At 37.6% G+C, this 14,485-nt stretch overlaps 1 protein-coding gene and 1 long non-coding RNA gene across 7 annotated transcripts in view; one reads left to right on the top strand and one right to left on the bottom strand.

Annotated features, from left to right (window-relative positions):
• Window positions 1-11,113, bottom strand: part of LOC128638450 (uncharacterized) — a 42,785-nt gene extending 31,672 nt beyond the window's left edge. The window contains exon 1 of the long non-coding RNA XR_008399095.1: window positions 11,049-11,113. This is a non-coding gene — a long non-coding RNA (uncharacterized LOC128638450). The remainder of the gene's footprint in view (window positions 1-11,048) is intronic.
• Window positions 1-11,293, top strand: part of KCNAB2 (potassium voltage-gated channel subfamily A regulatory beta subunit 2) — a 676,769-nt gene extending 665,476 nt beyond the window's left edge. For all 6 annotated transcript variants that reach the window (XM_053690401.1, XM_053690400.1, XM_053690403.1 and 3 more), the window contains 2 exons: window positions 907-995; window positions 10,298-11,293. In XM_053690401.1, coding sequence (XP_053546376.1) covers window positions 907-995; window positions 10,298-10,387 — 179 coding nt within the window. In that variant the 3' untranslated portion in view covers window positions 10,388-11,293. The remainder of the gene's footprint in view (window positions 1-906; window positions 996-10,297) is intronic.
• Window positions 11,294-14,485: the final 3,192 nt, after the last annotated feature.

Raw genomic sequence — 14,485 nt, 5'->3', positions numbered from 1 at the left:
AAGCATACATTTTCTTTTTGAGGTGTAACACATTATTTAGGTTGGTCTGATGAAGGGGTAATTCCCATTCTGAAATGTCACTATTTTGAAAGTTTGTTCTGTTACCACAACCCAATGAGTGTTTGATATCAATCAGGAACAAACAAAAGCTCAATAGCTTGTTCTCTGCCAATTTGCCACCCAGAAACAGCCTATTTTTGTCCAATTGTGCTTTCACAGAGGAGGACTTTCCTGAAGTATATCAGCCTGATCCTGCCTATTCAGGCCAGTCCAGCCTGAAATACCAGGGAACGCTCTTCTTATTAAGGAACATGGCAACCCCAGAAGATTGTTTCGGCCTTCTTTGGGCTTTGTAAGGTGCAGTCATATCCCGTTAGGCACGACATTGGGAAGAGAGAAAGTTCTCCTCTGTAAAAGCACAACTAGGCAAAAAGAGGCTGTTCCTGGGTGGCAACTTGTCAGAGAACAACTATTTAGCTAATATTTGTTCCTAGCTGAGCGCTTCTACTTGTTAATATAATATATATATATATATAAAAAGAAGGTGCACTCTCAAAAAATCTTAAATTTAGTCCCCGGCAGGGGTCAGCAACCTTGCGCCCCCAGATGTTTTGGAACTACATTTCCCATGATGCTGAGAAACTCTTTAGGCTATCTAAGCATCATGGGGAATGTAGTTCCAAAACATCTGGGGGCCCAAGGTTGCTGGTCCCAGGTCGCTTGGAAGTAGTAAAATAGGAAGAGAACACCAGCACTTGCTGGAATTATGTGCAAGCAAAAAGCTTTAATGTTAAGTGACGTTTCAGGACGTACACATTAGTGTAGTAGGTTTATAATAATCTGAGGATCATACAGATGGCTACAGAGCTTTAGAATACATTTCATTCCTTTGCTTTATATTTACAGCCTGGTGTTTGAGAAATGAAGGTGTGAGCTCTGTTCTGCTAGGTGCTTCTAATGCTGAGCAGCTTCTGGAGAATATTGGAGCAATACAGGTTTGTTTAATATATTTTTACACTGTATAAAAAAAGGTGCAGAATAACCATTTAGCTATGCTCGCTGTTATAGGATAAACCTGTTTTTTTTTTTGTTTTTTTTTTCATGATTCAGATAGAGCATGCAATTTTAAGCAACTTTCTAATTTCCTCATATAATCAATTTTTCTTTGTTCTTTTGGTATCTTTATTTGAAAAAGCAGGAATGTAACGCTTAGGAGCCGGACCATTTTTGGTTCAGAACCCTGGGTAGCGCTTGCTGAATGGTGGGCTACATTTAGACACCAATCAGCAAGCTTTACCCAGGTGCTGAACCAAAAATGGGCTGGCTCCTAAGCTTACATCTCTGCTTTTCGAACAAAGCTACCAAGAGAACAAAGAAAAATTGATCTTTGTAGTAAATTAGAAAGTTGCTTAAAATGTCATGCTCTATCTGAATAATGAAAGAAAATGTTTGAGTTTCATATCCCTTTAAGTAAAAACAGCAATTAAATTGCATCAAATACAACTGTATCAGTCATGCACCTCCTTCTTATCATCATTGGCTGTAAGGCACTTTCTACAAATCCTTATTGGCTGATAGGTACTTCCTGTTAATGCTTATTGGTTGACAGGTACTTACTGAGCATACGTAGGAAGTGCCAATAAGTCATTAAGCCTAAGTAGGTAGTGCACAACTGATGCTGGTAAATTAGGTTAAATTTAAAAAGCTTTTACTTCATATTTTCACAGGTGTGATATGGTGGTTTCATAAAACAATTAGCCATAGTAGCAAAACAATGTGTATATATTTTAGTACAATGTATTTGTGTGAGAAACAGTTTTATTTTTATATACTGAGGGAAAATTAGGGTCACACACTAGGGATTTGAAACCCCAATTTATTTATTTTTATGATTCAGACAGAGCATACCATTTAAAAAAAAAAAGGTTTCCAATTAATTTCTATTATCAAATTTGCTTCGTTCCCATGTTATTCTGTGTCCAGGCATCTGGCAGGAAATAGTGCTGCCATCTATTGGTCTTACAAATTGTTAACATTCTTGCAAAACTGTTGCTATATAGTGCTCCAGAAATGGGCCGGGGTCCTAAGCACGCATTCTTGCTTTTCAACAAAAGATACGAAGAGAATGAATAAAAATTGATAATAGAAGTAAATGAGAAAGTTAGTTAAAATCACTGCTCTATCTGAAACATTTTGGGTTTTGTGTCTTTTTAATTCTTGTTTTTGACTACTGGAGTTTATTGTGTACAAGAAAACTTACTGCATCATATTAGAAACTTTTGTGACAAAGGTCTAGAAGACATCATTGTAGCAAGTGTGTATATATATATTATAAAAAAAAAATTATTTATTCAATTATAGAATATTTAAGAATATTTGTTCTTATCAACATTCAAATATGTAAATTGAATTTGTACAATAACATTTGTTCTAACATTCGAATTTGAATATAAAAACATTCACCCATCCCTACTCAGGAGCAGCAATACACTAATGGAAGCTAGCTGCTGATTGGTTGCTGCATACATATGCCTCTTGTCACTGGCTCATCCAATGTGTTCAGCTAGCTTCCAGTAGTGCATTGCTGCTACTTCAACAAAGGATACCAAAGAATGAAGCAAATTTGATAATAGAAATAAACTGAAAAGTTGTATAAAATGCTATGCTCTATTTGAACCATATTTTTGAATCCGTCACTAGAATTTCTTTCTAATGATACGGTGAGTCCACGGATCATCATAATTACTATTGGGATCAGCAGGAGGAGGCAAAGAGCACCACAGCAAAGCTGTTAAATACCACTCCCCTTACCCACAACCCCCAGTCATTCTCTTTGCTTGTATCAGTTACAAGGAAGGGGGTAAAGTTAGGTGTCTGATTCTTCAATCAAGAGTTTTTTTATTTCTTAAAGCAGAGCAGGTTTGCTTTGTTTTTCTTTGGGGTTTAGCCGTAGTCCACTTCAGTATCTTCAGTAGAACAGTGGTGGCTTTTAAGCTTTGGGAACTTGGGGGGTATAATCCCCTCTGTGCCTCCCAGGATGTGGATGCTGCCCTTTTTGGTAAAAGTCTATGTAGGTTTACTTAGTCTTTTTTCTTTGTCCACAGGTCCATGTTAGGAAGGAATCCTTGCAAGCCTAGTGAGCTGCTTTGCTGCCGGGCAGTCTGTGTTGGAGGTAAGTGCTATTTTTATTTTTTCTGCTGAGAGCACAGGAAAAAGTTTGGCATTTATGGGGTTAATCTTGCTTATGTGCAGGAACACTATTTTGGCAGTACGTGGGGCACTGTGTGAGATTGCTCTGTTAAGGGGTTTCCCTGTTGAGGCTCCTGTTTAAGAGTATGCTGACATTTTATGTTTTACTTATGTTGTTTTTGGCTGTTTGGTAGCGTGGCATGCTCTGCATTTTTCTCCCGGTGGCGGTTGATAATGTTTGTTTAATGACGATCGGGAGGTGGGAGGCACGCCCACGATGGGTGAAGTTTTTTTGGTGCGAGTTTTCACGCGTTCCTCAGTGTGTTTTAGGAGCTGCGGGAGTAGGGTTCACTTTAGCTGCGGTCTGCTGATTGTGTGTATTCAGACTGGGTGCCGTTTTTTCCTTTGAAATCAGGATTGTTGAGCTGTTCCAGTTGGAGGAGGTCAGGTAAGCACCTCAGCAAGGTTTTGTTGATGTGTGGAGGTGCTCTGCAGGGTTCCTGGGTTCTTGTTTTTCATTTTTTTGTTTTATTAAAGTAATAATGTTATTTAAAGAGAAAGTAACTTTTTTATTTTGTGGCAGTTTTTTTCACTTACATTTTTTGTTTTTGTTTAGATTGTGTGTAAAATGGACCAAGAGGACTTGTAAACTGGGACCTGTAATTTATGCTTAGATGCTAATGTAGAGCCTCCTATCCCTTTCTTTTCCTCATGTATAGAGAGAACCTTACAATATAGGGATATGCTTTTTGATACAGAGCCTTCATTTTCTAAGGAGAATGTTGTTCAGGAGTCTCCTGTTCAAGCTGTAGCGCAGCTTTCTCCTCATTCATCCCAATCTCTATCATCTTCACAAGCAGTGCCCTGCGTTTCGTCTCAGGTTGTTTTTTCTTTACAGGATATGGCTACTCATATATCCTCTGCTGTAACTGAGGCTTTGTCTGCTTTTCCTGTGTTGCAGGGTAAGCGTAAAAAGGAGTTTGGAGTCTGTTGCTACTCTATCTAATGTTTCTCAAAGGGTTGAGGAAGAAGATATTTCAGTAGCGTCTGAAGGTGAGATTTCAGACTCTGATAGTGTGTCTCCTTTGGCTGATTCTGAGGTTGTTTCTTTCAGATTTAAGCTGGAACACCTCTGCTTGTTACTCAGGGAGGTTTTAGCTACTTTAGATGACTCTGATTCCATGGTCATAGTTACTCCCAAAAAGGCTAGTAAGCTTAACAAGTTTTTTGAAGTTCCTTCTGTGGCGGAAGTTTTTCCTGTTCCAGATCGTGTTTCAGAAATTATTTCACGGGAGTGGGAGAAGCCTGGTATTCCTTTTTCCCCCTCTCCAATTTTTAGGAAGATGTTTCCTATTGCGGACTCTATTAAGGAATCTTGGCAGACGGTTCCTAAGGTAGAGGGAGCTATTTCCACTTTAGATAAGAGGAAGAGTATTCCTATTGAGGACAGTTGTTCTTTTAAGGATCCCATGGATAAGAAATTAGAAGCTTTGCTTAAAAGGATGTATGTTCATCAGGGGTTCCAGTGGCAACCTGCTGCGTGTATTGCTACACTTACCAGTGCGGCTGCATATTGGTTTGATGCATTGTCTGATTATATCCAACAGGAACCTCCTTTGGAGGAAATTCAGGATAGAATTAAGACTTTAAGAGTTGTTAATTTGTTTATTGCGGACGCTTCTTTACAGGTCATCAAGTTGGGAGCAAAAATTTCAGGCTTTGCTGTTTTGGCGCGCAGGGCTTTATGGTTAAAGTCTTGGTCTGCAGATGTATCATCTAAATCTAAGCTTTTATCCATTCCCTACAAGGGGAAGACCTTGTTTGGGCCTGGTTTGGCTGAGATTATTTCTGATATCACTGAAGGGAAGGGGCATTCGCTTCCTCAGGATAGGAAAAATAAACAGAAGGGTCGTCGAGTAATTTTTGTTCCTTTCGTAACTTCTCTGTTAAGTCTTCCTCCTCCTCCAAGCAGGATCAGTCCAAGCCCTCTTGGAAGTCCAATCAGTCAAGGAGCAAGGGAAAGCAATTTAAGAAGCCTGCTGCTGATTCAAAGTCAGCATGAAGGGTCTGCCCCCGATCCGGAAATGGATCGCGTGGGGGGCAGGCTGTCTTTGTTTGCTCAAGCCTGGGTAAAGGATGTTCCAGATCCCTGGGTTGTAGATATTGTGTTCCAGGGTTACAAGCTGGAATTCAAAAATATTCCTCCCAGGGGCAGGTTTCATCTGTCAGGGTTATCTGTAAACCAGATAAAAAGAGAGACATTCTTAAGTTGTGTTAATGATCTTTCCGACATGGGAGTGATAGTTCCTGTTCCAGTTCATGAGCAGGGACTAGGTTTCTATTCCAATCTGTTTATTGTTCCAAAAAAGGAGGGAACTTCAGACTCATCTTGTATCTCAAGTGTGTAAACAAGTTTCTCAGAGTTTCGTCTTTCAAGATGGAGACTATTCGGTCAATTCTTCCTCTGGTTCAAGAGGGTCAATTCATGACTACAGTAGATCTGAAGGATGCATATCTGCATATTCCCATCCACAAGGATCATCACAAGTTTCTGAGATTTGCCTTTCTAGACAAACATTTTCAGTTTGTGGCTCTCTCCTTTGGTATTGCAACAGCTCCCAGGGTGTTTTCAAAGGTTCTGGGTGCGTTACTGGCAGTTCTCAGATTGCACGGGGTTGCGGTTGCTCCTTATCTGGAAGACATTTTGGTTCAGGTGCCATCTTTTCAACTAGCAAACTCCCACACGGAGTTGTTGTTGTCTTTTCTGTGCTCCCACGGTTGGAAGGTGAATTTAGGAAAAGGTTCCTTGGTTCTGGCTACAAGAGTGGTATTTTTGGGAACCATTTGGGAATTTTTGGGAACCATTATAGATTCTCTGGAAATGAAGATCTTTTTGACAGAGGCAAGAAGTTAAAAAATGTTCAATTCATGTCTGGCTCTTCAGTCGGTGGCCCAGTGTATGGAGGTTATTGATCTGATGGTTTCGGTCATGGACATCATTCCGTTTGCTCGGTTTCATCTCAGACCTCTGCAGTTATGCATGCTGAGACAGTGGAACAGGGATTATACGGACCTGTATGTGAAGATTGTTCTAGATCAGGCTGCAAGAGATTATCTTCCGTGGAGGGTTGTCTCAGGATCGTCTCTCCCAGGGAACCTGTTTTCGCAGGCCTACCTGGGTGATTGTGACCACAGATGCCAGTCTGCTGGGTTGGGGAGCTGTCTGGGGTTCTCTGAAGGCAGGGTCTGTGGACCCGGGAGAAATTGGTTCTTTCTATAAATGTCTTAGAGTTGAGGGCAATCTTGAATGCTCTCCTAGCCTGGCCTCAATTGGCTTCAACCCAGTTTATCAGATTTCAGTCGGACAATATAATGTCCATGGCTTAAATCAGTCATCAGGGAGGAACTCTGAGTTCCTTGGCGATGAAGGAGGTAGCCAGGATTATTCAGTGAGCGGAGGCTCACAATTATTGTCTGTCTGCGATTCACATTCCAGGGGTGGACAATTGGGAAGCGGATTTTCTGAGCAGACCGTCGTTTCATCCGGGGGAGTGGAAGCTTCATCCGGAAGTGTTTTCCAGTTTGATTCTCAGGTGGGGTCAACCGGAGTTGGATCTTATGGCATCTCGTCACAATGCCAAGCTTCTGAAGTACGGTTCGAGGTCAAGGGATCCTTAAGCGGTTCTAATAGATGCTCTAGCAGTTCCTTGGAAGTTTAGTCTGGCAGTTCTTCCTCGAGTTATTGCTCGGATCCGACAGGAGAGGTCGTCGGTAATTCTCATTGCACCGGCATGGCCTTGCAGGATCTGGTATGCAGATCTGGTGGAGATGTCATCCTTTCCACCTTGGAGTCTTCTGTTGAGGAAGGACCTTCTACTTCAGGGTCCCTTCCTTCATCCAAATCTTGTTTCTCTGAAGCTGACTGCTTCGAGATTGAACGCTTGATTCTTTCTCAGTTATTGAGACTATGATTCAGGCGCGTAAGTCTGTGACTAGAAAGATTTATTACAAGATATGGCGTAAATATCTATTGGTGTGAATCTAAGGGCTACTCTTGGAGTAGAGTCAGGATTCCGTCTTTTCTCCAGGAGGGCCTGGAGAAGGGTTTATCTGCTAGTACCCTGAAGGGTCAAATTTCTGCTTTATCTATTTTGTTGCATAAACGTCTGGCGGATGTACCAGACATTCAGTCTTTTTTGTCAGGCTTTGGTTAGAATCCGGCCTATGGTTGAGTTTTTGACTCCTCCTTGGAGTCTTAATTTAGTTTTGAGAGTTCTTCAACAGGCTCTGTTTGAGCCTATGCATTCTTTGGATATTAAGTTGTTAACCTGGAAGGTTTTGTTTTTGGTTGCTATCTCTTTGGCTCGAAGAGTTTCGGAGCTTTCTGCATTGCAATGCGAGTCTCCTTTTCTTATTTTTCATTCTGACAAGGTAGTACTTCGTACTGCATTAGGTTTTCTTCCCAAGGTTGTTTCTGATAAGAATATTAATCAGGAAATTGTTGTTCCTTCTTTGTGTCCGAATCCTTTGTCTCATAAAGAACGTTTGTTGCACAATCTGGATGTAGTTTGTGCATTGAAATATTATTTGCAGGCGACTAAGGATTTTCGCCAGTCTTCTTGCTTATTTGTTGTTTTTTCTGGGAAACGTAAAGGTCAGAAAGCTATGGCTACTTCTCTTTCGTGTTGGTTGAGTAGTATTATTTGCTTGGCATATGAGACTGCTGGTCAGCAGCCTCCTGAGAGAATCACGGCTCATTCTACGAGGGCTGTTTCTTCTACTTGGGCTTTAAAAAATGGAGCTTCTGTAGAGCAGATTTGCAAGGCTGCCACTTGGTCACCTTTACATACTTTTTCTAAATTTGATACTTTTGATTCTGCTGAGGCTGTTTTTGGGAAAAAAGGTTCTTCAAGCAGTGGTGCCTTCCGTTTAGGCTAACTGTCTTGTCCCTCCCTTATCATCCGTGTCCTCTAGGTTGGGTATTGATTCCCAATAGTAAGTATGATGATCCGTGGACTCACCGTGTCATTAGAAAGAAAATGAAATTTATGCTTACCTGATAAATTTGTTTCTTTCTTGACACGGTGAGTCCACGGCCCCGCCTGTATTTTCAGACAGTTTATTTCTTAATAAACCTCAGGAACCTCTGCACCTTATATTACTTTCCTTTCTCCTTTCCCTTTGGTCGAATGACTGGAGGTTGTGGGTAAGGGGAGTGGTATTTAACAGCTTTGCTGTGGTGCTCTTTGCCTCCTCCTGCTGATCAGGAGTGATATTCCCAATAGTAATTATGATGATCAGTGGACTCACCGTGTCAAGAAAGGAAACAAATTTATAAGGTAAGCATAAATTTAATTTTTTGTTGTTTAAAAAGATAGATAATCCCTTTATTACCCATTCCCCAGTTTTGCATAACCAACACTGTTATACTAATACACGTTTTACCTCTGTAGTTAGCTTGTTTCTAAGATTCTGCTGACTACCCCCTTATTTCAGTTCTTTTGACAGACTTGCCAATCAGAGCTCACTCCTAGGTCACTTCACGTGCATGAGCTCAATATTATCTATATGAAACACATGAACTAATGCCCTCTAGTGGTCAAAATGCTTTCAGATTAGAGGCAGTCTTCAAAGTCTAAAAAATTAGCATATGAACCTCCTAGATTTAGATTTCAACTAAGAATACCTAGAGAACGAAGCAAAATTGGTGATAAAAGTAAATTGGGAAATTGTTTAAAATGTCATGCCCTATTTAAATCATTAAAGTTTTTTTTTTTTACTTGACTGTCCCTTTAAACATTCATGATTCAGATAGGGTATGCAATTTTTAACAACTTTCTTATTTACTTTTATCGTCAAATTTGCTTTGTTCTCTTGGTATTCCTAGTTGAAAGATAAACCTAGGTAGGCTCATATACTAATTTCTAAGCCCTTGAAGGCTGCCCTCATCTGAATGCATTTGACAGTTTTTCACAGCTAGAGGGCGTTAGTTCATGTGTTTCATATAGATAACACTGCTCATGCACGTGAAGTTATTTAGGAGTCAGCACTAATTGCCTGAAATGCAAGTCTGTCTGAGATAAGGAGGCAGTCTGCAGAAGCTTAGATACAAGGTAATTACAGAGGTAAAAAGTATATTTCTATAACAATGTTAGTTATGGAAAACTAGGGAAAAGTAAATAAAGGGATTATGTATCTTTTTAAACAATAACATTTTCTTATTGTCTATCTCTATAACACACATGCAGTAAAAACAGATGTTAATTAGCTCCCTGGAATCTAACTTTTAATAGAGATCAAAATAGGAAATTTATATAATTTTTGCTATTTTAGTTGAAAGCCTTTTTTTCTCTTGTAAGGTGTATCCAGTCCACGGATTCATCCTTTACTTGTGGGATATTCTCCTTCCCTACAGGAAGTGGCAAAGAGAGCACACAGCAGAGCTGTCCATATAGCTCCCCCTCTGGCTCCACCCCCCAGTCATTCTCTTTGCCGGCTCTAAGCACTAGGGTCTCTCTCGGGAGGGTAAAGTGAATGTGGTGTTAAAATTCGATACTTTTGCTTCTTCGGAGGCTATTTTTGGGAGAAAGGTTTTGCAAGCAGTGGTGCCTTCCGTTAAAGGTACCTGTCTTGTTCCCTCCCTTCATCCGTGTCCTAAAGCTTTGGTATTGGTATCCCACAAGTAAAGGATGAATCCATGGACTGGATACACCTTACAAGAGAAAACAGAATTTATGCTTACCTGATAAATTACTTTTTCTTGTGGTGTATCCAGTCCACGGCCCGCCCTGGCAATTGAGTCAGGTATAAATTTTTTTGTTTAAACTACAGTCACCACTGCACCCTATAGTTTCTCCTTTTTCTTCCTAACCTTTGGTCGAATGACTGGGGGGTGGAGCTAGAGGGGGAGCTATATGGACAGCTCTGCTGTGTGCTCTCTTTGCCACTTCCTGTAGGGAAGGAGAATATCCCACAAGTAAAGGATGAATCCGTGGACTGGATACACCACAAGAGAAAGTAATTTATCAGGTAAGCATAAATTCTGTTTTTTTTATTATTATTTTTTAATTTATTATTTTATATCTTTAAATGTCTCTTTTTCAAACAGGTCCTTCCAAAATTGTCATCTTCCATCGTTCATGAGATTGATAGTATTTTGGGCAACAAGCCATACAGCAAAAAAGACTACAGATCTTAATACGGAATGCAGCTGAAAAAAGGACTGATACGGTTCTACTCCAATTCTGTTTGCCTGCTTAAGCTTTACTGAATCCAAGCGGAGTGTGGTTGCAACAAAGAAAACATTTCCAGATAATGTCAGGAAACTGTTCAAAGTATTAAATGTAAAAAAAATTAAAAAAAATACAAACAGACAAAAAAATAATAATAATACGCTTACTGTATGCTAAATTGTTTAGCTGCACAAAAATTGTCACAGATTGAGAGTTCTTTGTGGGCAACGGAACACCTTTTCGAACAGTAATACTTTTGTTTGATTGTATCCATTTTGATGAGCATGAGCGTAATTTTATCATTTTTTTTCTTTGGGCACTGGTGAGAGAGTTCTGAACTTTATCAACAGCATGACATCTCTTATGATTCTCAAATATTACATTTTAATGATATTTGTCTCCACGTTGCTCAATTCAATACACCTACAATAATTCCTAATCACACACTGGCCTCTTATAGTCTCACAGCAGTTTAAAAAAAACTTTATCAATTTGCTTTTGCTCTTTTTTGTATTGCATAACAATTCCAAAGAAATATGTACATATCTGTTTATAAAAACATCACACGTGTCATTACCATTTTTACTTCATAGACTCATACACCATCAAATACATATTTATACTTACAGAAATGCTGGAAGAATTGTCTGCTTCCATTGTATTTTTATCAAATTGGTTTTCTGTCTATTTGTGGTTTTCTCTTAGTTGCTACCTCTGAGACTGCCATGAAGCACACTGATTACCTGTGCAGGTGTTAATGCATAGATGGTTGGTAAGTTGCCGCTTATGGTAGTTACTAAATCTCCCCAAATGCAAATATCAAACATAAAAATAAATACATATACGGTATATATACTGTGTGTTTTGTATGTATACACACACATATACTGTGTATATATATATATATATATATATATATATACATACATATGTGTGTGTGTGTATGTATATATATATATATATATATATATATACACATACATACAGTACATACATACAGTGTGTGTTTATATATATATATACACAGTGTGTATGTACAGTATATATATATATATATATATATATATATATATATATGTATATGCATATACTGTACATACACACTGTGTGTTTATATATATATATATATATATATATATATATATATATACACACACATACATACAGTACATACATACAGTGTGTGTTTATATATATATATATACACACACACAGTGTGTATGTACAGTATATGCATATACATATATGTGTGTGTGTATATATATATATATATATATATATATCACACAAATGTATAAGATGTTGCATGTACACATTTCTTTGTACATTCAGCTTTAGGGAGATACTGGATCTAGAAATTTACATTATGTGTGGAAGTAATGTCTGTTTCTGATATGTGACTTTTTTGCCCTGATTTTAGTGGAACTATTTGTTACAGCAGAATTATTTTCATTTTTTTCTTTGCAGTGAAAACGGAAAATGCCTAATTCTAGTCATCTCATTTTGTTTTATATATATACAGTATATATATATATATATTTGTATATTATTTTTTATTGCTGACTGGAATGTTAAAATATTTTTTTCTTGATATCTGATAGCCTTTATAATTATGCATTGTTTCTGATTCTTTTCTGGAAAAAGATGTGGAAATGCTTTTGTGTGTGCAAGAGAAATTGACAAGACATGCAATATGTAGCTTTAACAACATTAATGAGTTTTTCATTTGTCTTTAAAGGTTTTGTTATTTATATTAAAGGTTTTTAATGCTATGTCATTTCTGTAGTATATAAAGTATATTGTAGTTAAGTATATTTTAGGTAACTAAATGAGCCCTTAAATTGCAAATTAGACATTAAAGGGATAGTCTAGTCAACATTACATTTTCATGATTCAGATAGAGCATGCAATTTTAAGCAACTTTCTAATTTACTCCTATTATCAATTTTTCTTTGTTCTCTTGGTGACTTTATTTGAAAAAGCAAGAATGTTAGTTTAGGAGCCGGCTCATTTTTGGTTCACAGCCTAGGAGGCACTTGCTGATTGGTGGCTACATTTAGACACCAATCAGCAAGCGCTACCTAGGTGCTGAACCAAAAATGGGCTGGCCCCTAAGCATTCATTCCTGCTTTTTCAAATAAAATTGCATGCTCTATCGGAATCATGAAAGTTTAATTTTGACTAGACTATTCCTTTAAGTTAACTTCAAAATACCAGGTTAGACAAACTGATTAAAATAATTAGTTGAGAAAAATTGTAAGAATTTATTTTGTTGTCTTTTTTACTTTGGTCTTCATAAATGTTTGAAATCTATTAATTATCCATAAATAGCAATAGCCATATTAGATCTAATAATGTAAAAGAAGAAAAAATAATACAATTTCACAACTTAAAGTGAATGTCAATTTTGATGCTAAAGTGCCCGGTTTTTAAAAATTCAATTAAAAACAGGGACACTTTAATTCATCAAAATTTACATTTCACTCCTGTTGAGAAAAAAAACTTACCTTTTAATCTTCACAGCAACTCCAGCTTCCTCCGGTCGTCGCAAGCCATTTCTGACGTCAGAAATGATAGATAGGTCATCCTCCAATCAAACACCGTGATTGGAGGTAGCCAGATTCCTCATTTTAGACCCAGGAAGAGGCTTTGCGACGGGCGGAGGAAGTTGGAGCTGCTGTAAAGATTAAAAGGTACGGGTTTTTTTTCTCAACAGGAGTGAAATGTAAATTTTGATGAATTAAAGTGCCCCTGTTTTTAATAAAATTTTTAAAAACCGGGCATCAAAATTGACATTCACTTTAACAGTAACTATTTTTGTGTTCAAGTTTTATTTGTACTTGGCACTGAAAGTATTTCAATTCTTACTGGCCATCCTCGAATGTCTAAATTCAATCAATAAAAGTAGGCATCTATTAAATCAATAAAGTATTTTTATTATTTGCAGTATTGGTTATAAATGTTATTTTGTCAATGACAAATAATCTGCACAATATCCCTTTCCCTTTTGGAACAATCTCTAAATCAACTTATGTATTTGCACCGTGAGGAGGATGAAGTTCACAGAAGTATTAAACTTTGCTTACAGTAGCATGAATAATATAATTTATTGGCAAGTCTGAACAAAAGTTTTTGGTTTTGATTTTTATATTTATAGAACTGTCCAAACAGAATGTGATTAGCCATGGTTGTATTAAAGGGATAGAAAGATCAAAATGTAAACTTGCTTGGGTGCATTCTGGTTTTAAATTGAAGCAGTTTTGCAATATACTTCTATTAGGAAAAATACCTCTAGTAAAAGTTATTACTATTTTTCAGCCACATACGCATGAGTCAGCAGTGGCTTATATGAGCTTGAATACTGGTGCACGGGCCCAAACAGCTATGTGCGTATACGCATTTTTGCAATATAGTTCCATTAATCAATTTAAAATTCAAATGCACCCATGCTCGTTTCAATTTTGACCTTGCTATCCCTTTAAAGGGACACTGAACCGATATTTTTTCTTTTGTGATTCAGATAGAGCATGACATTTTAAGCAATTTTCGAATTTACTCCTATTATCAGTTTTTTCTTCATTCTCTTGGTATCTTTATTTGAAATGCAAGAATGTAAGTTTAGATGCCGGCCCACTTTTGGTGAACAACCAGGGTTCTTCTTGCTGATTGGTGGATACATTCATCCACCAATAAAAAAAAGTGCTGTCCATAGAACTGAACCAAAAAAAGCTTAGATGCCTTCTTTTTCAAATAAAGATAGCAAGAACATGAAGAAAAATTGATAATAGGAGTAAATTAGAAAGTTGCTTAAAATGTCATGCTCTATCTGAATCACGAAAGAAAAAATTTGGGTTCAGTGTCCCTTTAACTGTTTTCTTGTGTTGATATTTGCTATTTACACTTGAAAGGAATGTAGCACAGTATATTGACTTGAAATTTACTGGCACTTTTTAGACTAAAAACATACTAATAATATCGCTTATCTGCCTTTTAGCTGGAATCAAGTTTAGAGTCTGTTCTTATAAAAACAATTACTAATAATTTCAAATTTAATACAGTAATTG

This window comes from Bombina bombina, chromosome 8 (assembly GCF_027579735.1).
Source record: "Bombina bombina isolate aBomBom1 chromosome 8, aBomBom1.pri, whole genome shotgun sequence".
Taxonomy (NCBI): Eukaryota; Metazoa; Chordata; class Amphibia; order Anura; family Bombinatoridae; genus Bombina; species Bombina bombina.
Note: the sequence above shows the minus strand (reverse complement) of the source record. Positions and strands in the feature narration are given on the sequence as shown.